This window comes from Pleurodeles waltl, chromosome 8 (assembly GCF_031143425.1).
Source record: "Pleurodeles waltl isolate 20211129_DDA chromosome 8, aPleWal1.hap1.20221129, whole genome shotgun sequence".
Classification (NCBI taxonomy): Eukaryota; Metazoa; Chordata; class Amphibia; order Caudata; family Salamandridae; genus Pleurodeles; species Pleurodeles waltl.
The window spans coordinates 1,329,760,797-1,329,787,303 of record NC_090447.1 but is presented as its reverse complement, the minus strand read 5'-3'; the positions used below and the strand labels follow the sequence as shown (position 1 = coordinate 1,329,787,303).

At 43.2% G+C, this 26,507-nt stretch overlaps 1 protein-coding gene across 1 annotated transcript; it reads left to right on the top strand.

Moving 5' to 3' along the window:
* The first annotated feature begins 1,273 nt into the window (after positions 1 to 1,273).
* On the top strand, positions 1,274 to 25,666 carry SLN (sarcolipin). The gene is made up of 2 exons (XM_069202331.1): positions 1,274 to 1,428; positions 24,961 to 25,666. Exon 2 carries the CDS (start codon positions 25,061 to 25,063, stop codon positions 25,154 to 25,156), a length of 96 nt encoding a protein of 31 aa, XP_069058432.1. The 5' UTR covers positions 1,274 to 1,428; positions 24,961 to 25,060; the 3' UTR covers positions 25,157 to 25,666.
* The last annotated feature ends 841 nt before the right edge of the window (positions 25,667 to 26,507 follow it).

The following is a 26,507-nucleotide window of genomic DNA, read 5'->3' as shown; positions in this document are numbered from 1 at the left end:
CTCCCTTGACCCACATTTACTGTACTGCGGTTGCCCGTTCCAAACCATGTACATTAACACAGCCGCCATTGAGGATTCTATGCTGCCCAGGAGCATGAATGATTACGGGAAAACAACATGTACGTCATTTAGGAGTCGCCAGCGGTTGCAGCTGTGACCCCTGGCTTGCTCTTTGCGATGCCTGGCACTGCCTTTGCGACCCCTGGCTTCAGAGGTAGCAAATTCAGTGACAGGAACACGGTGGCAGCTCGTCATTATGGACGTCAGTTGGGTCTCCAGTCTGTTTTCTGTTAATTTCTATTACCCTAATAGTGAATAATAATATATTGTTCACTATTAGGGTCATAAAAATGGGGTGCAATTAGCTGGGAATATGCCCTTCCATGGCAGCTAAGGTAAGTAAAAATGCTTTTAAATGCATGTTATGTGCATGCTTGTGGGTGAGAGTTTGTTAATGTGAGAGTGTGTGTGTAAATGTGAAAGTGTGTGTATGTGTAAATATGTGTGTGTGAGTGCAAGTTGAAGCTTAAGGGCGCATGATGTCACTTCTGCTACCCCTGGCATTTTGGTGATTTGACGACAACAAGCTACAACACAGAGCTGCATAGGTCCATGAAAATGGCAGCAAATATCAGACTGCAGCACTTTAGAGACTATGAAAACAGGTCCAGGTGCGAGTTACATTCAACACAAGATGAACACTGACAAATGGGCACATGGAAAACAAGGACACTGATTTGCAGAGCTAGAGTGAAAGATGGTTTCAGTGAAGAAATAGCTCGAGAACCCTTTAGTATTCCATGGAAGGGCCTCGCCGTGCCCTGTCTTATCAAGCATGGCTTGGAAAGCCCAACTGTACAATTACCTTGCCCATGGAATACGCTAGCATTTATGTACCCCTCAACTTAACTTTCACAACTGAATGATCTATTGAGACATTCCGGAGTTAAAACAACAAATCTGTTCTATAAATGCGGGGGAGGGGAGGGGTGAAATATTATACAAAGAGGCACACAATAAAGCTGTCGACTCTGATGCTGACACAAACACGCGCGCAGATGAAGTTACACAAAAGTGCAAACAGATGCAAACACGCACGCTGAAACCCAAGTTATAGACACACGCACATGCACACACAGATGTTAGCAAACTCGCGCGTAGGCTCACCCACAGATTCGAAATGTTGCGGTGGTTTATTCGAGCCCTTCACGAGGCCGAACTGTGACCTCATCATTTTTATTGCCAGTTCACTTGTGTGTCTCCTCCCTCTCTCTGTCTCCTTTAATTCCGGCCCAGGAGGGCTGGAATTTACAGTGAGCTTTGGAAGTCCGACAGAGCAGAGGCTGCAGCGAGGCACGCACCGTGGCTTTATATCCACAGCCCCCAGGAAGCCACCCAGCGCCGCAGACGACTGAACATAATTTTCAGGTAGCCGTTGTTATTTCTTTTGATGCTCAGATTCATTAAGTGTTCTAGATGGCCAGAATGTATCTGAATATAGGAAAAAGCAGACTTCGGATGAGCTACTTATGCCGAGATTAACTTTTCCCTGTAGGATGGCCATGTTCTTAATTTTATTGCAGCGTTTGGCATATTTCCACTTCCTTTTACAATAGTTATGCTTTTTTTTCTCGTAGCCTTTTATACATTTTTCTCTAAATAAAACTAGAAAGGACATTAGATCGGTGGTAAGGAGTTTGATATTTACAACAACTTCTAAAATCTCCTCAACGCGTTAAAGACAGCTCACCCATCCCGGCAGTACTGATTTCTTTTCAGCAGTAATCGATGGGACAGCACACTCGTGACTGGAACGGAGTGATCTCAGTGCGTGGGGCACAAGCAGTGCGTGCTTCAGTGCTTATGAAGTAAATGGCCACCAAAGGCAGAATGGAGAGGATGCTGTCGGTACTCGTTTGTGAGAGCGGTTCTCAGTGCAAGGTCGTGGGAGCGCGCATCAAGGCACGTGGGAATATTTTCATTCTACAATGCGACTACAGTTTGCAGAATAAGCGTACATGTAGTGGTATGTACGCACCTGCGTGATGCAGTGCGTCGGGGAGTCGGGGCTTAGAAATATCCTAAACTGCCTTTCGCATGTAGAAAACTTTAATGAAGCATAAAATACCTCAACATGCAATGGTTTTACGAACCTTCAATTTCACTAAAGTGCTTTACACACACCCGACACCAGGGTTACTAATTCTGAGCAGTGAGCGGCTTTAATCAGACAATCCTTAAATACTGATTTATCTATCCACAGATCTGCCTATCCATTTATGAACCTACCTAGCCATCCTCCCATTAATGCATCAATTTTTCTCCACCCACTTTAATTCATCTACCAATTAAGCCAACCAGTCAATCTATTCGTTCTCGGACTTTTCATATATGGACCTTTCTAGCCACCCATCTATCAATCCACCTGTCTATCCACCCACTGCTCCCATTCCTATCTGTCAACTTCAACAACCCTGAACCAATCCACCTAAGCACTGTCCGCACCTGTCCCCAACGATCTACCGTACTAGCCATCAATCCATTCACCCACTCCAATTATCTATTGATTTATCGACTAAGATATCCCTCATATTCATTTCTATGTATTTATTTCTCTTGCTCTCTGTTCATCGACTTTCCTGGCCACAAATCTACTCACTCATCCCATCTGTTATTTATCTGTCTTTCGATCTACCAGCGAAGCTAACCCATCTATCCACCCACTTACCCATGAAGTCTGTCTGCCTTCCTAGCCACCCCGTGTATCCGTCCATCCATCATCTATCAACACCTCAACCTTTGCTACTTATTTCTATCCATCTAGTTATTTAGCTGCCTCATAAATCTGTCTCTCCATCTACATTCTTTTATTTGAGAAATCTGGCATTTCATCAATACAGGTCATCCATCTCCTTCATTACGTTATATTAATATGGTATAGCATAATATAACAGTACCCCATGTTTTGGAAAAAGGCTGCCATTTTCCTTCCATTTTAAAGTCTCATCCAAACAATACACTGATTTCTAAGTGCTACTCAAAATTATATCATTTCATCAGTTTGTTATAGGAGTAAAGATGTGTGTCTTATGGTTAGAACAGCAGCAGCACTTTAAGGGAACTTTATAGTGTTGTTTCAATGTCACTGCTTTGCATGTTTTAAAGGCTCATGGAAAGGTTGCAGCAGGAAGAGCTCTTGAAACGTCATCACATCAGAGTGACTGAATTAGTGGGAGGTTATACAGCAGAGACTGTCTTACCCGACTGAGGTAGTTTATCACTGGAGGCAGTCGAGGGAAAGCCGGACGCAAAGTATCATGTAGACCTAAACTCACTGCTTTGTGAAAACTTGAAGGTGAGATACCAAGCAACTCTAGCGAGAAAAGGGCTGTACATTGTCAAGGAATAAGACCTACGTGTGGCCAGTTGTGCTTGAGAGCGTGAACCATGAGCAAGAAGCCCCCTTCAGTTGGTAAATGGGTGCAGAGGCACGGAGTACTTTATTCTATAAAAACTAGCAAATCAGCATTCAACCAGAGGAGTCATGTATATCCAGAAAATACTTTTCAGAGCTTTAAGTCTGACATCTGTTAGACCTTGCATCTTTGGCATGGTTTCCCCCTAACATTTTGCCTTCAGATCTCCTGTTTCTTCTGACTTTTTGTTTGCTGGCGTAAGGATTCTGCCATCTTTATCACTGCTAACCAGTACTAAAGGGCCTGTGCTTTCTCTATAACATGGTAACATTTGCATATAACCAGTTGTTATATTTAATTTACTTTTAGGTCCCTAGTAAAGCACACTACCTGTGTCATGGGTTGTAAATTAAATGATACTAGTGGGCCTGCAGCACTGGTTGTGACACACGCTTAAGTGGCCCTATAAACATGTCTCAGGCCTGCCACTACAGAGCCTGTGTGAGCAGGTTTGAGCTGTCATTTCGACCTGGCAAAATAAACCTTTTACCAGGATTAAACCTTCCTTTTTAATACATATAAGGTACCCCTAAAGTAGGCCCTGGACAACCAGAGGGCATGGTGCAACGTATGCAAAAAGTGGGACATGTGCTTTTTAATTTTACATGTCCTGGTGGTGAAAAATCCTTAAATTAGTTTTTCACCACTGCAAGGCCTACCTCTCCCATAAGTTAGCATTGAATTGCCTTATTACACTTCATAAGCATAATTTCCAAATGAAGAGATAACCCCTTCAAGTTTGGTGTCCCTGGAATCACAATTCAAAATCCTAAATTACTATGAAGTTGAATTTTAAATTTCAATTCTGATAATGGCACTTTTAGAAAATTGGCAATTTCTTACCATAGCTATTTGGTGCCTGCAGCCTGTCCTTGTTCACATGACTGGACATAGTTGGCAATTGGGCTTTGTGTATTCCTCCTAGACAGTCACACACAATAGGAGCTTAGAAGTGACTTAATGGGCCATCTGCAGGATCAGAGGGAGGAGCTGGACATAGTGTTACTTACTCCTGAATAGGCTGTGTCCTATCCCCACACAAAGGGCTGAATACACTCTGTAGCTAGTCTGGAGCCAGGGTAGGGAGGGCAGGACATCTGTGCACTTCAAAAGCATGTCTTTGAAGTCTCCCTCACATCAAAAGCACCACTAGGTATAAGAACTGGACCTCAAATACCACCAGTTCAGGACACTTCTTGACCTGTGGATATTCTGGCAGAAGGAAGGACCACTATGCTGCTTAAGGACTGCGCACTTTGCTGGACTGCCCTCTGCTGGACTCCTGCTTTGCTGACCTGCTGACCTCTTGCCTGGGCTTGAGAAGGACTGGGCCTGTATCTCTCCAATCCAGAACGCAGAGTGATTCTGAGGGCTAGTTTGCTCGGCTCCTGATCTGAAGTCTCAGGAACACAAAGAAATTTTGCACATGGACTCTGCTATTTGTGAGTCTACCCTGCCAAGTAATGCCACACCAGTCCTCAACACTTGTAAGTGGGCCTAAGCTGCTTCTTAGTGGAACCGACGCATCCTCTCTGCTGAGTGTCGCATCCTAGATTAGCACCAACGCATCTCCTCACCTGAGCAGCACACGCTCAAGCAGAACTGATGCATTGCTGCTGCTATGTGGATTGGACCCACTGCAGAAGACTCGCATCTCTGGCGCATCTTGGGTTCAACGCATCGCCTTCGGAAATACAGCTGCACAACACTTCCCTAGAGCAAGTCCTCGCATCCCTTGTCGACAGCAACCTAGAAAATTATTCCAAAGCTCCACATTGCAGCTTCACTGCTCATCGGAACCAACTCATCTCCGAGACTGGCACTTGCAGCACAAGCCCTGTCGACTGGATCCTTGACCCAACAGGACCTCACACAGCAGCCTCACTGTATCTTGGAACCAACACATTGCATCGGCTGTACAACACATTTTTGATTCAGATCCATTCAACCAGGATTTAAGGTACTTTGTCCAGTGGGCCTAACTGGGTCCCTGTAGCCAGTTCATGGTTCATTGAGGTTGGCCTGAACTTCTGACTTTGTGCCGGTCCAGTGCGACCAGATATCCCCAGTCAGTAGATATCAATTTGTACTGATTGGATTTCTGTCGTTTTGGTCCTGTTTTATTTATTAAATTAAGTTATATTTTTCTAACATGGTGTGGGAACCTTTTTGTGTGGTGTGTTTACTGTTTTGTTAGAAGTGTGCACAAATACTTTACACATTGCCTTCAAGTGAAGCCTTACTGCTCAGTACCAAGCTACTAGAGGGTGAGCACAGGTTAATTAGGGGCTTGCTTGTGCCTTATCCTGACAAGAATTGTGGTTGCTGCTTAACCAGGGCTCACATCCCAGTCAACCAACAACTCAATTTCTCACAAAGTCAAAGACAAATGACACATCTGTTAATGAAAGCAAGTTCACTACTAGACTCATGAGGAACCTAAATACATGGGTGGTCTGAGGTGTATAGACTGGAAAATGCATGGTATGCTATGTATGTACGCCCATATGTGGTATTTGTAGAATGTGAACCTAGCCAATAGCAGAATTGCACTGTACAAGGTAAACAGAAGGGGACGGTCAATGAGTAATTAGCGACATAACTAGGTTCTGGGAGCAAAAGTGTACAGTTGCTCCATCACCCGTGACCTTTTTAAACAGTTTATGCTTAGATTCCCCAATGATTCCATATCATCAACTACAAGAAAGGCTTCTCTGTTGAACTCACTATTAATTAATTTTAAAAAATGGCCCAAAAGAAAGGCAAGAATAAAAGGGCAGTGATTATTTACTTTATTTTGATCTGCAAGCTAAACCAACCCCATCGTCCACAAAAAGCCAAAACATCATTTTAGGATCTAAAAATGCGTATTTCTTCCAGAAAAGCAGCAGCCAACTGCAGCCACAGATGAGCTAACTGAACTGATGTAGCAGACAGTTTCTGCCAGTCTTTCTGCAGCATAGATGTGATGACCACCACGGGATGCTGGCGATGCAAGCATCTCCAAAAAAAGTCTTGAAGCAAAAAGGTGTGAGTTCCTCAGTGACACTGTGCACAACCCTGTCCCACTTCTGTGGGCTTAGATCTGTGGCTGTTATACTGAATGCTTATAAGGTTATCACTCACACTGTTAAGACAGTTGTTGAAAGGCACATTCTGGGTAACAGAACCTGGTCAGAGCCCCACAAGTCACAACATCTTGGATTCCCCTGATCAGCTGACTGCTTTGATCAAAGCTTAAATAATCAATTATCTATCAACATATCTGCCTAGCCATCTATTTACCTTGCAAGCCATCCATCCACCCACCTCCATCCATTTTTAACTAAAGCAACATATGCATCTATAAACTCATTCTACTCATCGCTATGTCGGTCCATGTTTATATGTCGAGCACCCAACCGCTCAATCCACTCACTGCTCTGAATACTGTAGTTCTAGGCGGCTGTAAGAGTCCGGTGCTCACACTTGTAAGAACAGTAGGTGCTGATCTGCTGCCAGTGGCTGTTGCTGTGTGGAATTGGGGGTATCTACATGTGATGGGTGTCAGGCTCTTTTATCACCTTGGACACCTACCCATGAAAACAGGGACGGGGATTAGTACATTATACAAATGCTCTTATCCAGGGGCAGCCAACTACACTCGGGAATTGGTAGCCCATAACCTCAAACATTGTGGTAGCCCCCCTTTGTATTCATTGTGTTATAACAAATTAATCTACAGCCCGCGCACATTCAATGTCGCTCAGCTCAATACAAGGTATCACAACCCATGACTCTTGCTGCGTAATCTTCTGCCTGGACTTCACCAACCCAATGACTATCGCTTCTATCTGCATCTTTGCTTGACCCTTGTGGTCATCAAGTTTGAGCATTCAGGGGTCTGTTCCCTATTTTTGTATTTCTCCCTCCGGTTTTGATCACCACAAAGGTTTTGCCCTCTAGGTGTCTTGAATTCGACCAGAATCAAGGCTGTCCCACTGCAGCCTGATCTCCAGACCTTAGGAACCCCTTTAGATATTACACCTGTTCCAGCGGCATAAGAATGCTGCAGAGCTTATCCTGGTGTGGTATGGAATCACTCTTAAATCTCAGGAAGAAGGCAATGGCAGGTGTGGAATACCGTCCGATTAGTTTAGGATGAAGTCCAACAGAGATCTCATGCCTGACACTAGTAATGCAGCTGCTAAACAACTCAGTACAAATACTGTATATCAGATCTTTCGTGTCGCGATGCATACCATAAGAATGTTTTGCAAACATGGGATCAATTTTCTTTTTCACAACTAAGACAACTATACACAAACTTGAATGGAAACCACGTGATCTAAACCAAATTCAAAGGCGCTTCAGAGACTTTTAGGGAGCATAAACAGTGCAGAAGCACCAAAAGACAATAGCTAGAGATTACAACACCAACACATGCTGAACTTGGCACCGAAAATATATAGTAGGCAAAGAATCCCTTTTCAAAACATGGTCAACCATGCACTCTTGTAGCTTAAAATAAATGGCAATGACTTGCGACACATACAAAAAAAGCAAAACGTACTCTACAATGATCTCTTGCAGGATCATATTGAAACACCACGGGCCAAATTTAAGAAAAGTGGGCTGCATTAGATGCAATGCCACTTTTCCTGCACCCCTTAATGCCCCCGTAACGCCACCACGTGTGCGCCGTACTAAACATACAGCGGACCATGGAGGAAGTTAGGGAACTAGCGTCAACATTTTTTACATTAGTTTGGCGCTTTGCAGGATTAATGTAAAAAATGTTGATGCTAATCCTGCAAAGCACCTAGAGGCCCACTGAAAACAATGGAAATCTCATTTTAACACCTGCTCTGTGCAGGTGTTAAAAATGGCACAGAAAATGGTGCAAAGAAATCTTTTCGATTTTGTTGTGCCATTTTTTGTGCCCCGCTAACGGGGGAATGCCCCCCTTGCATACATTATGTCTGGTGCTGGCAAAATGTGTTGCAAGTGTTTACAAAGTGGCTCAATGCATGCATTGCTCTACTTGGCAAATAAGGCGTCTGGAAAAAGCCACATTAGCGCCACCTTAGTGGCACTAGGGACTCTTAAATATACCCCTACATTCGACAGAGCGATATTCTTCACTAACACAATGGCACTAGACTACTGTCATATCAATGAGCAATAATCCCAAAACCCTGCAAAATGGGAGTGTTCTTCAAAAGCCACATTAGGCAGTATACATTTTAGAAGGGCTGATTTAAATTATGGCAACATGATGTGATACGACATGACTTACAACACACTTGGAAACTACGGACAAGAAATGCTCATTTATATCTCCCTATGTGAAAACTAACCGGCAGGTACCACTAGCCAGAGGCGGTTTGCTGAAGGGTGTATATCCGCATGAAGGTTGTTTCAAGGCTGGGAGCACTCCAAATCCAGCAACAGCTGTGGTGGTGCTACTCAAATAGGTGGTGAGTGAAAAAGAAAGCAGATGCAGAATGCACTTTATTGTACCATTTAATGCATGCCTATATTTGCATGTCACAGGGTGGGTCGTTGTCACTCATCAGAGCTTCCCGACTCCTCGAGGCTGAGATGTGGTCTGCTAGCTGCGCTGTCAACTTCAGTAACCAGGAAACCTTCATTGTTTTCCCAGGTCCCCCATTGTCCAAAATCTGTGATTCTTGGCATCTCACTTTACACTACCACCATAGTTCCCACATCCCTGCTAAACATTTAGCTACAAACTGAACAGCAGCATTAAAATCTGGCAATATAAAATAAAAAATCAAGAAAACACCTGGATAATTCAATTAGGTGTGGACCCATGGGGTGTCTTGCCAAAAGCATTCACTGCGAGTGCTCTCAACATAGCACAATCACAAGAGTACGGGCACAATAACACTGGCAACAGGAGCTGTTGTGAGATGTGATACAACAAGCAAAGCTGTTGGCCAGAACGACCGAAGGAGGTCTGGGACGTCTTTGGATTACATGAGTTTACAGATGTGCAGAGAGCCCTAGGGTCCTAATCTGGTTGTGGACAGAGAGAAATGTCAATGCCATATTTTTTGGGTCGAGTGTGCAAGTGCTCTAGCCCACTGTAATCTCTTTGCGGGCTTTTAACCTCTCCCACCGCACTCCCATCAGTTTTGCTAGTTCGTGGGCTTGCCTTTTTAAAATTCCCTTGATTTTATTTGTGAAAGGTGTGCATACATCATGCCTTTTCTGGTGTTTAGCGCTGTTCGAGCACACCGGCCAACTACTGAAAACATACGAGGCTCCATGTTTTCAGCATAGTTTCTGGACTACTTTTTCTATTTATTTCCTATGCAGCGCAATCTCGCTGCATATTTGACGATATGTTTGACTGCAAGCAAACTTCTGTTTCATTTTGTGTGCTCCTTCACGCTCATGGTGTGGCACTCTAATCGGCTCGCTTATGTAAAACTGTATTAGTTTTTATTTTCATTTTATGTGGCAATAAAAGTCCGGTTAGAACTTTACCACGCTAATAGCTGTAAGTTGAGCAAATGCGAGACCCATTGCATTGCAAATGCTTGTTTAGTTGTGTGAGCACAGTCTCTGTAGAGCCATCTGTGTGATTTGTAGCAGAGCGGTCTGAGAGGCATAGGAGCACTGCACCATTCAAAGGCACTAAAAGGGCAAACTATGTAGAGAGGAAGTCCTGATTAAAAGAAAGAAGCATTAGTCAAGGCTGGAAAACAGAAGAATTCAAACAAGAAGTATGCTAACCAAGATATTATCGAAAGGACAGATCTTAGGAAGGTTCAAAAGTTGAGAGCAACTGAAAAGGGGTTAATGTGGTTGAAGAGGGCAAAGAAAACAGAGAAGGATAATGGGAAAGAATGTTGGAATGGATGATCAGGAAGGATCTGATGAGGGAAGAAAATTGGTTCTCTTTTAGAGGGGTCTTGATGGAGGACATACAAAGCTAAATAGTGAAGCACCAAACAGCATCACGTGCCTACAAACATATCTTAGTGCTGTAGCCCTATTACTGAACATGTGTATTTTCTAGACATTCTGAATGTATTACAATTGGGAGGCATTCTGTCCATGTCCTGTGGCAGCCAGTGCTACAGATGGAATCTGTGGTTCACACGTTCGCATATCACTAGCATCCTTGGCCCAGTGGTACTCTTGGACGCCAAATGGATTGCACGAGTATTTCTTTGGTACTCCTGACTCTTCAGCTGTGGCTTAGGGGACCATTTAATACTTAATCCAGGAGGTGGTTGTAGGGAGTAGTAGTGGAAGTCAGATACAGTTGATATACGCAATCAATAAAATCAATGTCCAATCAGAGCTGAATTTTAAAAACACAATATGTCTATTTTTATAATAGTCAAAAGTATGGCATTTGCAATAAGAGACGCCAAAGAAAACCAAAACATCTGAGGAGTGATCACAGACATTATTATTATGCTTACGTGGCCAGGTACAAGACTCCAGTTTTAGATTTTATGGGCAATACTATTCTTTCAAGAGGCATCAGGAAGCCTCCGGCAGACTTTGAATGCCCTTCAGTCTCTTCATTTTTCTTTTAATATAGGTTTCAATTCTTATGTTCTAGGAATCAGTGGTTCCCAACCTGTGGTCCAGGGACGGCTGGGGGTCCGCAAAGCCTCCTCAGGGAGTCCGTGACTGCTTAGAAATTTAAATATTAATAGATTAATAAAGTTTATATAAAGTGACTAAGTGTACAATTGAAACATTTAAAATGTACTGTAAATGTCAAGGAATTTGAAGTTGGAAGCCAAAAAATAAATTAGTATCCTCAGAGTGATTCGCGGGAGCAGTGCAGGTGCATCAAACAGAATGTGGTATGGACGATGTGTGGCTTCACTTGAATTTAGAAAAGCTCCAACCTTCCTATTAAAATTAAACTTTTTATTTTTTTCTATATTTTTTGTTTGCAAATTTAATAAAATGTGTTATCATTTGTGTATGTACTTGATGAATGCGTGTTTCTGTTTTTTTCTGTTTATTGTTTTGTATTTCAAATCATCAACAGTGTTTAGGCTGTGGTCCCTGGCTTCCAGTAATGACTCAGTTGGGGGTCTTCGATTCCAATAATGATTCAGTGGGGGTCCCTGGGTTCCAATAATGATGGAGTGGGGGTCTTCAGAAGTTAAAAGGTTGGGAACCACTGTTCTAGGTAGTGCAGTCTGGGAGTCAGCCAGGCGTTTACAGTGTATTTCACGTTATTATAAGTCGACCTTTGGTCCAAATTTGTCTCATGCTTTACTTTTGGGGAAGACTACTCACTCCTCCCCTAAAGCAAATACTGTGGGATCCATGCCCAAACCCAACCACTCACTAACCAAAAGTACAGTGGAACCCCCAAAACAATCTCAATGGAGGTTGCTGGTTTACAACAAGAAACTGGACAAAGTTGCAACTCAGTGTTATGCGCCCTATAAAGTGACTTCCGGGTTCCACTGTTAATAAATAGGAATTCCCGACATGGTTGAAGGCAATGAGTAGTCAATTCTGCAGGTCCAATTCAAAGCTGAGGGTACCGGGAAACAGTTCTACAACAACGGTTGGCACCCAATGTTGTTCTCAAACTTTGCTGGTCTCTACCTTGGGAATGGTGAACCAGTGACGAGATTTTTGTGTACTCACTAGAATGAAAACCGAAAATAAATAACAGTATTCTCATGCTTGCAGTGGGACGGTACAATTCATCCAATCAAAACGGTATGAGACCAAAATGCTTTTGGGTGGGAGAAGCACGAGAATAAGAAGGAATCGTGTCAAATTAAGAGCAGACAACTGAGGTAGATGACAACGTCATCCAATCATGAGCATAATGATGACGAGACCTAAAAAGGCGGGATGGCGCTGCAGCTCTCACCACATGAAGCATTTTCTCCGTAAAATAACACTTCTACTGGAGAAGTGATGCTAATAATGATTTTCTAAAATGCAAGGGAATAAACTAAAACAAACTGCGAAAAGTAACTTCTGTTGAGGAATCTAAATCTGTACATTGAGCAGAGAAGACGTGACGGGGGTTGCAGCTGCTTTATGGAGTTTTCATTCACCTTCAAAACACGACCTATTAATACACGCGACACCTGATAAGCGTCGCTGGTCACTGTTGCTCATGCAAAAATGGGCCTTGAAATCAAAGCCGAGCACTAATATTAATTTCAAAGGGATAACAATGCCTGATCGGCCTTCAGTGCCCACTGTGCTGCCATAAATAGCTCGAAATGCACTTCAGACACATTAGGAAAACACTATAGCAGGACGTCAAGTATTAAACTGTCAAATGGCTATTTGCGTTTGACAAGTGTTCTATCAGGAGGCAAATTAAAGATCACGCGCATGAACTCAAATAGCACGACACCAGTACACTTTTAGCCAAGAATATAATCGGGCTGCTAATCCCGTTTAAGCACAAACGCCTGTTTGCACCTAAAACAGGATTACAAAGTGGTCGTAAACTCAGTTTTACGTGAGATTTTCCCTGTTTTCGATGTGCGATATACAATATGTACTGTAGGTCACGGGTGCAAACTGCATGCGATTTTATTTTGCGGACTCCCATACATCAAGCACAAATTGCACATGGACAGTGCTTAATTTGTGCTTGTTGTTTCCGGTGCTGAGCACCGGCACTTATTTTTGCGGGCCGGGGCTTATTCTTCTGCCTCAAGCATTTGCTGCGAGCAAAAGACACATATGGGAAAGATGGATGAAGGGAAAAACGAAAAAGCGTCACAATGGGAGAAAGTAGAAAGCTGCGAGAGCGAGCCAAAGGGCAGGGAGTGGCTTTATATATATTGAAGAGGCCCGAGATGGCTTCAGGATAATGCCACCTCAATATTCCAGGTTCAACATTTAATTGGAGCAGCCGCGAGTTTAAGAGGAGGGCTTTGAGCACCGGCACCTTTATATTTACAAATTAAGCACTGCACATGGATGAGATTTCTTTTGCTTGCGTGTGCACCCCATAGCACCCATTCAGCGATATGGGCAAACAGGCTTTTGGAGAGGGCGCTAATGGTGCACCACCTTGGAAGAGGTGCACAGTTACTGCAACCACCAAAGGTGCATTGTGAGAGAGGCGCTTGCACCAAACAAGCAGATTCCAATTTCAGGGTGTGCCACTGCAGACACAGACCACACCCCCCGCTGGGATGGGGGGGAGCGGGTCAATGTTCTCACTGCAAACACAAGTCATCCTATCGCCACTGAAAGACAGACCAGTGGTTTAAAACCATCAATCTGTTTTTCACTATTGCACAAACTCTACCATTGTGTCTGTAGTGCACAGAGTGTTCTTTTCTGATTGGACACATGGTCTGGGTGCTGGCCAGGCAGCAACTGAAACTAAGGGGTATATTTAAGAAAAGTGGCGCTGCACATGGTGCAGCGCCACTTTTCTTGAGCCCTTGACAGCCTTCCTACCGCCACCGTGTGTACGCAGTATTTAAAATACGGCACACCATGGCGCAGGGTAGGGGGCAATGGCGTCATTTTTTATGACGCAATTGATGTACTCTGCAAAAGTAGCGCCAAAATTTTGGAGTTACTCCTGCAGAGTGCATAGGGGTCCATTGTAAACAATGGTGTGGTGCCCCCTTTTAACGCCTGCTCTGAGCAGGCATTAAAAGTGCTGAAAAAAGTGACGCAAGGAAATCTGTGCCAGTGAAATAGTTTCCATCTTTTATGGTAAGTGGGTGCAAGCTGAGAAAGGGTTACCTCTGGCACCAAACCTGCCACTGCTATGGACCCTAATTAACAGAGGTAAAGTCAGTCTTAAACATACATGTACAACCAAATGTACTTTTTAAAAACTCCTGTCAGGAATTCACATCAAAGGGATTCCTGGCAAGCGGATATGCATTTATTAATAAAGATTTCTCCACCAAGTGTGGCGAAATCCACAATAGTAAATCCCACTCAAAGTGTGAGAAGGGGGAGTTCCAAGGTATGAAATGCATTGGAGCGTTTTAAGAGCATCCAGAAGCATATATATTTATGGGCATTTCTAAATTCCTCTTGGTCACCTTACTACCCTGGAAACGTCTGGAGATTTGTCAGCTAAGGGATGGAGTAAATCCACTTCCAGGAAGAGATGGGGAACGGATCAGCCCTAGATTTACTCTGGGTGTAAAAGGATCGTTTCCTTCATAGAGAAAATATTTTCCCTGCAGAGAACCAAAATTTTAAAAAGTATATTTGCACACGAGGTTCCATTCCTCCGTGTGGAGTCCCCCCAACTATGGAGAACTTCAATCAAGTGTGAAAGAAATAAGTTTGTGCATGGGATTACAGCAAAATGTCTCTTTTCAACGTAATAGCTAGCAAAATGTACATAGGAAAAAAATCTCTGGGGTGCAGCATTACCACTGCACTGGGATTACACGGATCAGGCGTAATTTGTATTTTATCTTAAATACTAACAAGGGCCGTAGTCACTGTGATAATTTACTGCACAATTTTTAACAGGTGCTAAGGATAAAATGGGTGCAGGCTACAACTCTTAAAATATATATCAAAGGTACAGATATACATCAATTATGTTATGTTTGACAATAAAAATACACATCACTATAAAGACTCCCTCAATTTTCACAAATAGTTAACATAACTGGACAATGCTATGATGTGCATATTTATAGATATGGGTATGTATTTGTGTGTGTATATATATATATATATATATTTTTTTTTTTTTTTAAAGCATTTTAACTCGTAAATCAGTACTTTTGAGACTTGTTCTTTTTAGGTCTAGCTTGACAGAGCAGCTCTCAGCGGGCCTTATGTGATTTACCTCAGAAAAATCTTTCAGGAGTAATACATAGAGGAGCTTTGGCTCCACCCACATATTGGTGACAGGAGTACGCTTCGATTCGGGAGAAGTTGTGCGCTTCCACAGAAAAAGTGCTTACCTTCCAAGAGCTGTAATCATTTGATTATCTTGTTGTGTATACCAGAGCTCTTTGTGAAGTCTGCACTGGCATTAAGTTCCCAGCTCCTTTGAATTAATCAACCAAGCACACAGTTTTCAAGCCTGTTCTTCACGTGTTCATTGCCTGAGGAAAGCTGGAAAAACAATCAAGGTAAAGCACTCGCTGAAAATGTGTGAAAAACTCCGACCACTCGTGTGGAAATCCGATTTCCTGTATATTTTTCCCTGAAAACATGCAATCAAGGGAATTTCCATCTCCTCCCTCGGAGGGACTCATACAAACGCGATTGCTAAGTTCCAGTGGAGGCAAAATACCGGGCAGTTTTAAGGCTCATTCATAATGGGGCATTAAGTACATCTATCTGTACTAAAACATTTGTGAAACAAACTGTATGAAATATTGTCTTCCTGGTGCCGTGGCATGTACACTGGTAGGGACATCAAGCATGTAGCTTTTCAGAAGCACAAGCTTGTTGCAAAACCATCAGATTTGCCCATGCACAAAATGTAAACCCGATCGTATGTATTGTCCTCGTATAATCTTTCATTAAGATATAAAAATACATTAAGATATATAAACAAAAGTGACATGCGCACACTGCCAAATACCAAAGAGCACCCACGCGTCCATAAACATACATGCACATTCAAACACCCACAGATGAACAGGTACACAGACATTCACACGCACAGTAACACACCCCAGATATCTAAATATGTTTTGCCTTGTTTAGGCAGAGTAATATGGCTAATGTGTTCACTTCCACAACTGGGTTGCACCAATCTGACAAGGATGCTGTTATGTGCGGTAATGTCCAGAGGTCCTGGTCCGCATCCAAACTTACCGCTTGTTTTCCTCATGATCCTGTTTACATCACTCTTGGACAGGTTTCCTGTTTGAACGCCTGATTTTGCGAGTCAGGCGGAGCAGGATTGCAAGTTGGACGGACTGATCACGGCTGGCTCGCGCTCCCTCATCCATTTTTCCCCAGTGCTGGAAAACCGGGACGGATTTCACCTGCTGGTGAAACAAGAGGCTTTGGTTGTAGCAGCAGCCAGGCCTCCGCCTCCGCTTCGCCCAGACATGTTCTACATCATGGGGGCATTCAATGCCCCCCTACACTTGAACTTATCTTTCCTCTCCTTCCTCTACTCTCCCAACGGCCTCCCCCCACTCCGCCCCATAGAGAAATCTCGGAAAGTACAATGCTCTGTGGCTTTACGCCTGGTGAATCCACATTCTGTGAAGCTTAACTCGTAATAGGAGCAGAAATACTGGTCAGAAATGGTAATTCTGGCCTTAAATCGCCTAATGTTTACTCCTAACTCGTCGTTAGGGCCTATATGTCTCTACTACCATCTCACAGGCAACCAATCCGTAACTATCATAGATGTTGCTTTCTGCCATCTTTGCAGTGTTTCCTTCAATGCAACGTGAAAGCTTCTTGAACAAAATACGTTTTCAGCCAGTTTGTTCTTACAACTTGGCCATTATCCCTTTGATCATAAAACGAAACACAAATGTGCTTAATACTAAAATACTTTAAAACCTCATCCATTTCTTTGATTGTACTTTACCAAAACAATCCTTTCACCTAAAACTTTTAGAGAAAAGTGTAACAGCGTCAGTAGTAGTAATAGAAGCATTTATACAATCTCATCCAAAATCATATTCATCACCAACCATGCGACAAAGATACTTTTTATGTTACAGCAACTAAATTATTTTTCAAATGCACTTTTCAAATCTGTAATTCAGTTCTAATACCTTTTTGTTTCAACCAACCTGTAAAACATTCTTCTGCAATCTTACAACTTTTTTCATCACTCATAACTACTCCTACATTTACTATGTCCAGCAGAACAGATACGCTGATTTCTTATGCTTTTCATTGGACTTATACGGCAGCAGCAATCTAGACAGCAAACCATATTGTATACTGCACCAGCTGTCAAACTTTTATAACTGCAGTCAATGGGAAAAATCACTAGTGACTCTCGGCCACTAGCAGGGTGAGATCAGAGAAACCCAGTGGTAGTTTAGGTTGTGCAGGTTCCAGGACCAAGCTGCGGCAGTCAGACCAATCTTACCTGGCTCATGGGGTCTGGGTGCACAGGTGTTGTGACTGTCCTTGATGCTGACTGCGGGAGCTGCGGGTGCTGAAAAATGGCACTTGTGACACTCGGTAACTTCCAAGTCGAGTTCATGGGAGCCTATTGGGGGTTAAGAGTGTGTGGGCCCCTGGACCAGAAATCACCAGGCGGAACACCTCCATGTAGTGCAGGCATCTCAGATGCAGAGGTGTACTTGTCTATACTTGGTGATGAACAGGAGCTGCGGTTGCTGGCTTTATTACTGTGACGGTGAGGGTGAAGACGCAGATACAAAAACTCGACTACAGAGCCACTGGTGATGTCAGATGCAGGTGTTGTGGTGTGCCCTCGGGTTGCAGATTCGAGTAAAGGTGATGATGACTGGACTGGCCAACAACAAGCCTTGGCAGTGGTGGGATGGAGGAGAAGCTATCTCCCCTTATGGAGGTCGTGGGGAAAGCTGTAGCTGGCTGTAACTTGGATGAGAGCTGGACTACACTTTCCACAATGCACTGGGCCATCTGCGTTTGGGCGATCCCTCGAAGGACACGCTGGCCAGTTTATCTCTGGTTTAGGTAGGTGCTTTTACCTGCAGTGTGCAGGGAACTAGTGCCTCTAGTCCAAGGGAGTCTAGTCTTGCCTTTGGCTCAAAAAGGGTTCCCTCTTGCTGAGGGAATCAAATGGTAGTCCAGGACTAGTTGCAGTCAAGCAGTTCCAGAAAGGTTGCCACAGGTTCAAGCTATCACGCTTTGGTTTGTGTAGGCTTGTGCTTTCGTTGTTGCAGGTCTTCTTCTGTCTTCTTTGCAAGTTGTTGCAGATCTGAGGTTCAGGTGTCAAATCCTGGATTTAGGGGCGTTAGGGATGTGGGTGTAAGTAGACAATGGGCTACGAGGTTGGCAATCTTAAAGGATGCTATCTGGATACATGCCACCTCACCCTCGACACGAGATTCGTGTAAGGGGTGAGAAGGCCTTTGTTTGATACCAAACATGACCCATTTCGGCGGTACCATAATGGAACTTGCAAACTCAGGTTTGCCCAGGTTCCAGCCCATGTTATCCTTTGGACTGCCTTTCACTTATCATAGCCTTTAATGAAAAGGGCCACTATTGGGACATATAAGCTTGCACTTATATGTTCACATCTTTAATATAGCACGTGCTTCCTTCTGGGCTCAGGAGGCCTTCCTTAGGGGTGACTGACATACATTAAAGAAAATGCTTGGCTGTGCCACACATGGTGTGGGCACAGTCGAGTTCGAGCGGTTTGTACTGCTCATGTAGTCTGCAATGGCAGGTCTGCTGTCAGTAGTTTACTTGGGTTATGAGGGTGGCACAAGCAATGCTTTAGGCCCTGGTGACCCCCTTAAAAACACACATGCCCTGGGTACCACTGGTACCATATAAGAGGGACTTACAAGGGGGGGGATTAAAGTTCTTGCCAATTGGGGATACAAATTCACATATACTAATTTAGGAAGAGATCACTGGCACTGAGGCCTGGTTAGCAGGCTCTAGTGCACTTTTAGAGCCCTAAACCAGCAGATAGTAGTCCAAATGGGGACAAAAAAATGGGTGGGGAACCCTGCAAAAAGCCTGTTTTTCTACAGTGCCACTCTTATTAACATGGGACTGGTTTGGATTTTGTCAGGTCTCCGAACAGTCAAAAAGATGAGTTATTAATAGCGTTATAGACATTGACTGCCCCTGTGCAGGCCAATCCTTGTCTGGGCATATATGCACATACTGTTACAATGCTGCTGGATCTACCATCCCAGGGCTAAGATACAAGACATTCCCCACAACATTTCTGAAAGGTAGAAGCAACAAACTTTGTTTTAGCAACATAGAATTGGGCAACGGGGGTCATTGGCAGGAGGCCCATCAACCAGTGAGGTAAGCAGAGGTTATGGCCTCTGCCCCCCCCTGATGGAAGACCACCCACAACATTTAGAAAGACTGGTAGCTCTAAAAATGTCAGTACAGCCACTTCTGGAGCTGTTAAACTGTGGGCACAGATCACTGCAGAGATGAGCTGTTAAACTGTGGGAACAGATCACTGCAGAATGGGGGCCATGTTTTTTTCCATTCGCTAAAAAATATATTGTTTTCCAATAGTTAACACCCAAATCAGGAGTTTGCTATTGAAAAAACAAAAAGGCAATAGCCTTGATGCATTACCTATATGTTGGGGCCATTAATTGATTTCTCAACCAGAGACAATTAAGTTTTGTATATGCTCCCAGATGGAGAAGTTCACTGATGATTACCCTTCCCTATAAAGGGTTGGGCAACTGTTACTGTGAGCTCGTGGCCCAGTGGCAGACTGGCCTTCAGGATTAAGATTTGAAACAGGAGCCATCTGAGGCCCAACCCATCACAAACTCTGCCATTCTCTAAGTGGGGGAGAGACCTCAACTTTGGCTGATGAACAGCTGCCAATTATTTTAAGGATACTTCAATCTTTTTTTAATTTTTATGGTTTCTAGGTGTGGTTTTATTCTTTGCTTCATACTCTCCATTATTTATATGTTAATTGTGTTATTACTGAAGTATTACACACATTCTAGAAGAGCACTTCTAAGGAGGAGTCCTTATGCTTGGCTAAGCCACCAACGGATAGACTTAGAGGTACGTTTCAAGTTACCCCATTGATGTCCCCTGACCAGATTGTGTGGTAGCACAGTCACCCGTGAAGGCTGTGAACTCTCTCTCCCTCTCAGCATACCAGACAAATTTGGTTCATAGGTGGCATTATTGAAATAATTTCCAAGTCTGATCCCAGAAAGCTTGCTAAGAAAATGAACTATTCGGTCAGTTACTTAAAGGAGATGAAACACACTATAGGTTAAATAAAAGGAAGAAACTTCTGAACGGATCAGTCTATTGAAAAAAATAGAGATTGATTTGACATTTTTACCTGGATTTATTTTTACTGCTCTTACCTGGTTATACATATCCAGCTGTCAGAGCTCTGTACAGCAAAAGGATCTCCCTCATGGCTCCAAAGTCAAAAGGCAAGGGTGCTGTCCCAAGTGCGAAACCCGAGCTGAGAATGGACAGTCTGGATGAGGCCTAGAACTTTCATCACCCACCCCTTCCGAAACCAGCCCTCTGGCCTCTCGCAGGTGACTCACCTATGAGTAGTGACAGCGGAAGACACTGAAGAATGAAATAGATGTTGAGGAACAATGCGAGGCAGACCATTAGATCCTAGGCCTAATTTACAAGTGAATGATAATGGAAAATCTGCCAAAAATACAGCGTATGTGTCATCAGACCACCTCCTCTTTCCACGCCTTATTCAGAATAATGGGGAAGGTGGTGTACCTGAAGGCAGAGGTGCTATCTGTTGTGGTATTGGAGACAGCAGCTATGCAGCCATTGCATCAATGGGAATGGCTTTAGAGAGGCCGCCCAATGAAGTTCTCCCACCCAAACATCGTTGCGGCTGCAGGCCATCTGTCTGCCTGTGCCAATAAAACTACACCAGTTCTTTTCAGAAAAAAATATTTAAATGTCTCCAACATGCTGGGAGATATAGATTGTGGCAAACTCCTATACGATTCCTGGAAAAGGAGTCCCAGGTAGGGGCCTAGTTTCAGGAATCACACACATCTACCATGCTGGCATGGCATGACACACCTATCACCACACAATTCATCCTGACGTGTACATGTGTCATTTCTGGTAAACAAAAAAAATATGTCCAACAGCCCTACCATCCATAGATTTTGCAACATGAGCTAATACAATTAAAAGCGGTCATCAGCAACTTGGCATTAAAGTCCTGACTGTGAGCTCTCACAGCTCCCCTGACAACACAATAAGGGGGGAATGAGGTGAACGCAAATCCAATTAAGTCAAATCTTTATCTGTCACACATGTTATTAAGGAAGTGGTGGGAAGGAATATAATTGTATTCCTAGGGTCTTATAACTTAGTGATACAAAGCAGCAGGAGCACAATGAGCATTGGGACGTGGTTCTGATGAGAAAAGTTCAAAAAGGGCCAATGCTATTTTAACCCAACCGCTTCACCAAAACTGACAAAGGAAATTCAGCTTGAGAAAACCTGATCTGCCCTCTAACACCTCCTTCAGGACGTTGTCCACAGTACCACAAAATCACACCAGCCTTGTGAAGCCTGGCCTGCACTGAGTGGATCGATATCGGGAAATAAAGCTGCTACATATTAAGTGTCGTATAATTTGCTTGCAACAGAGCATATCCTAAATAATTATTCTGCAGAGGTACAATAATACTAGCTATCGAAATGACTCTTCCCAGAGAGCTTACCAGGAAAAGAACTGTTCAGTCAGTTCCCTATCAAAGATGAAACACCCCATGGGTGGCCAAAGGAAAGATGCCAGGCATTCGATGGTCTAACTACTGAGGGTGCTAATGAAAGGAGACAACTTTTGAGTGGAATGCAAATTGCTGGTAAGGTAGTAACAGTTCTTGCAAGAAGAAGGGGGGTATCACTGGGACTTAAGCATTTTGTCTCGGATCAATCCATTGGACTGGTATGTAAAGATCCAAACCACTGGAGAGAAGATTGTCTAAGGTGTGGTGGGAGAGTCAAGCTGTAACATGGTTGCAAGTTCCTCCCTGGCCAGATGACAAACATGGGAGAGGAAGTGGCGTAATGGCCAGAGGTGCTGACTTTCAAACAGGGGAACCAGGTTCAAGCCACAGCACTGGCTGAACATGCTGTGATTCTGGGTAAATCACTTAACCTCCTCATGCCTAAAAAATAAATGTGCCACTGTGTGATCTAACGGGTAATCACCCAAAGCACTCTGATACCTTTGGGCTGAAGTTGCGCTATATAAAACGGCAAAAAAAAAAAATTATGAGATAATCCGGAAAGCTCACCTAACATGCAGATTACATAGCATAAGTGATATCATACTCTGCTTTTTTATATTTTTAATCTTGCCTTTTAAAATTATAGGTTTGTTGTATAGAAGGTTTTTGTGTACTCCAGTAATACTCCTCCTAGTGATGCCATGAAATGTAATGGCCACAGGATATGACTTTCAGCAGCTTTATTGGAGGGGGTGTCTAATGGTTATGTGATGTCATTTCCTGTGGGACAATCTACAGGTGGAAGGAGGCATGATGTCACATCTGCTATCCCTGTCATTTTGAGAAACTGAAATCTTTGCACGTGAATTCTACTTCAGTGCTGATCATGTGTTGACCCCTTCCACTATTCACTGCCTACTCGGTGGGCCAATTTAGTGCCCAAGAAAACAGGAGTATAGGCCATTAAGCAATTATATAGCTCAGTCAGACGTGTGTCTACAAATATTTGTCTTTTTCCAACTGTACTGAACAGAAGTGGTTCACGACAGCTGATGAGTTTTTTGGCCTTTTTTGGCTGTTTCCCTAGTGATGATTTATTCTGCTGGTTCCCTAAATGAAGTAGAAGTATTACAACCATTAAACTGCTTTCAGCATGATAATATATGCAGTCCCAGCACTTACTTCTAAGTCTACTGTAGAACCTGGCACTTCATTTTTCCATGTTTTGACTTTTATATTGACGTCCATACTCGCTTAACTACACCACCGTAAAAAGTACATTTATATATAAGACATGCAAAATTACTAAAGACACATCAGAACACCTGATTTGTATTTGCCCGGCATACATTACTAAAAAAGCAAAAATTGTGAAATTTCCTGCACCCACTGCAAAGAAACTTCAAAAAGGTTTCTAACCTACCGGAAGGGCACAGGCTTGATTAACACCCTAGGCATGAGCAAAACATACTGGAAAAAGAGCCCCCTTGGGTTGTCTACCCCAATCTACCCTTTCGAAAAAGTAGCAAATACACCATTCAAACCAAACTCTTCCACCTCTACAGACATCCTCCCCCACCCCACACCATAATGCCATCAGATTGCCCCCCCTTGTCACCGAAACTATTCAGAAAATGACTCCAATGCACCTCACACAAATCCTTATCCAATACATCCCTAGCCATAATGTCTGCTTTACCAATCCATACTACTCCAACCTACCATGCATAATGTTTTTGTCCTCTTGCACCACTGAATGGGAACTCCTTTCCCTTATTCAAGACGTTTAAAAAGTCCCCTGGCGTAGTTTGAATAGCCACATGACTGATGACCTCTGCCTGGTACTTTGAGCCACCTTAGTCTGTAAAACCAATCACATCACCAGCTATTGACATCGCCCTAATGCAGCATTATTTGATGCATCTTATACTCAGTAGACCAAGGCCCTGATTTATACTTTTTGGGGCAAAACTGCACTAACGCAGTTTTGCACCAAAAAGTTTAGTTCCGGCTTGCACCATTTCTGTGCACCAGCCAGGCACCATATTTATGGAATGGTGCAAGCCGGTGCAAAGGATAGGCTAGTGTAAAGAAAAATGACGTTAGTCTGGTGGGGCTGGTGGATTGGAAGAAGGGGGTTTGCACCAAAAAATGACGTTAGGCAGGTTAGAGTAAAAAAAATGACTCTAACCTGCCTAGAGTAATTTACGCAAAAAATCCATACCACATGACTCCTGTCTTAGGAAAGACAGTAGTCATGCCCACCACCCCAATAGCCAGCACAGGGGACCAGGGTCCCCTGGGCATGGCCATTGCACCCTGTGCTATATACGGGGGCCCATTTCAGGGCCCCCTATAGCACTTCAAAAAAATAAAGAAAATACTTACCTGTACTTACCTGGGATGGGGTCCCCCATCCTCTGCTGTCCCTCTGATGTGGGTTGGGGTGTCCCTGGGGCCTGGGGTTGGGCACCTGTGGCTTATTCCATGGTGTTTCACCATGGAAATAGGCCCACAGGTCCCCTACCACCTGCCTTGACCTGACCCAGGCATTAAAAAATTGACTTTTGACCACTCCTCCCTCCCGTGCACCATTGTTGACAGGAGTATAAATATGGCGTTAAGGCTTGCATCTCATTAAGGCAAGGTAGGTTTCCACATCCAAAAAATGACTTTAACTCCCGACATTTGGTGCTAGACGGGTCTAGTGCCAAAGTATGAATATGGAGTTAGTTTTGCACCGAATTAGAGTTTAAAAAAATTAGGCTAATTTGGTGCAAACAGAGTATAAATATGCCCCTAGTGTCATTGTCTATGCCTAACTAACAATGCATCATTGTGTCACCCATGACTCTAAGTCTAGCCACATAACCTGATACCTTTTACAAATGGCTCTTAAGGCGCACTATGACAGTTACACAGATAGAGAGAAACATGCAGAAAGTTCTTACAGGCAGGCAGACTGTTGTGGTGAAAACTTGATACATTTTGTTAGTCTTCATTATGCAATACATTAAAAATGTTACCTTATGTTATGGTTTGTCTTTTATTCTATCACTGACAGTTGAAAAAGAAATATTAAGACATAACACTGATTGTCAAATAAATGGCAATTAACATGTCTTGTTTGTACATTTTAGGAACAGCTGAATTGTTCCGGAACTCTGAAATTACATCTCTTCAGAACATCCCACTGAAGATCCCTTCTCTTGCAGATCGGCCTCACGATCACCTGTGAAAATGGAGCGATCTACTCGGGAGCTGTTCCTAAACTTCTTTGTTGTGCTGATCACTGTGCTTCTCATGTGGATCCTTGTAAAGTCCTACCAACAATAAAGGACTCGACAATGCTCTCGGGAGTAACCACCAGATGTCTCGGCCATACACTAGTTCACTTCCTACAGGATGAGTATATTTCTAAGGTTTCTCATTGCGTTCTGCCACGGCCAGCATTGCTTGAAGAAACATCAAGATCTTTAAGACGCGAGCTGCTAAGATCCCAAGTAGGAGCCACTGGCCACCTGTATCTGAACTCAAATCAATGAGTTTGACCTGCATTCATCAATGTGAAATCAAATGTGGCCGGGAGTAACATTATCACTGCAAACCTTCGTCCAATGCAATTGTGACTTTTTGTTCTGTAGTTGTAGCCACTTCAAGCCACAGCTCTTGCGTGTGAAAGAAATTCGTACAATGGCTTCCTTATGCAATGTTTTCTGATGAAACAAAAGGATTTCATGTTAACCTCAACCTCATGTATACATCATGCTTATCTACTGTTACTGAAGGAATGTATATTAACCCTCCATTGCTCTTCCAACCTGATTAAACCCAAAGTTTACCTTACTTTCAGGCTTGTTTTGCTATTCTTCTCAATGATTAGGTGATCATGGATGAATGCTGAATTATACATGTTTTAATACTAGCAGTTAATAACAATGAATCCTCTTGTTCATTGCCGTTAATCTGTAATTTACCTGGGCATTCTTTGCTTGCTATAAGCATCTTAAGTTTGAAAGTGGTCACACTAATATGGATTTTATATCACACGAGGGAAAATATGCTTTAATATCAACCCACTCCTTTTTAAAGACAGTAGGATTGATCAACACAAATATGACATCCTACATAAAGCAATGCACAAATCAAATAGGAGGCATCAACTACATATCTTCTATTGTGATATCGAGTAGCGCAATTACTAACATATTTGTATGACCACAATCACCCTAGAAAGCAGTGACTGCAATGAAACACAAATAAATGGCCTTAAACCAACCAACAGTCCTATACTATTACAACACATTGATGTAAAAAAACTATAAAATCAATTTCAGACGTCTAGTCTGTTAAACATCCACAATAAGGCGCACACAACAAGAATCACTGCAAACAACACAAAAAAATTGATTCTATTCAATGTACATCAAGTACAGCACGCAGATGCAGACAAGAAATGCATGTTGCAAGCACTTAAAAGCAGATCAAGGTCTACAGGCCTACAAAATGGAGGCACCCAATAGGCCACTGAATGGCATACACAGGGACCACCCCCCTCAAGCACTACATCGGCGCTGATATCAACCCCTATCCAACTGCCCTGTTAATGCACAACAAAACTGCTTGGCATGCATATTCACCTTGCACAACATATCTCATTCATGAAAATCATGTCTCACGTCATGAC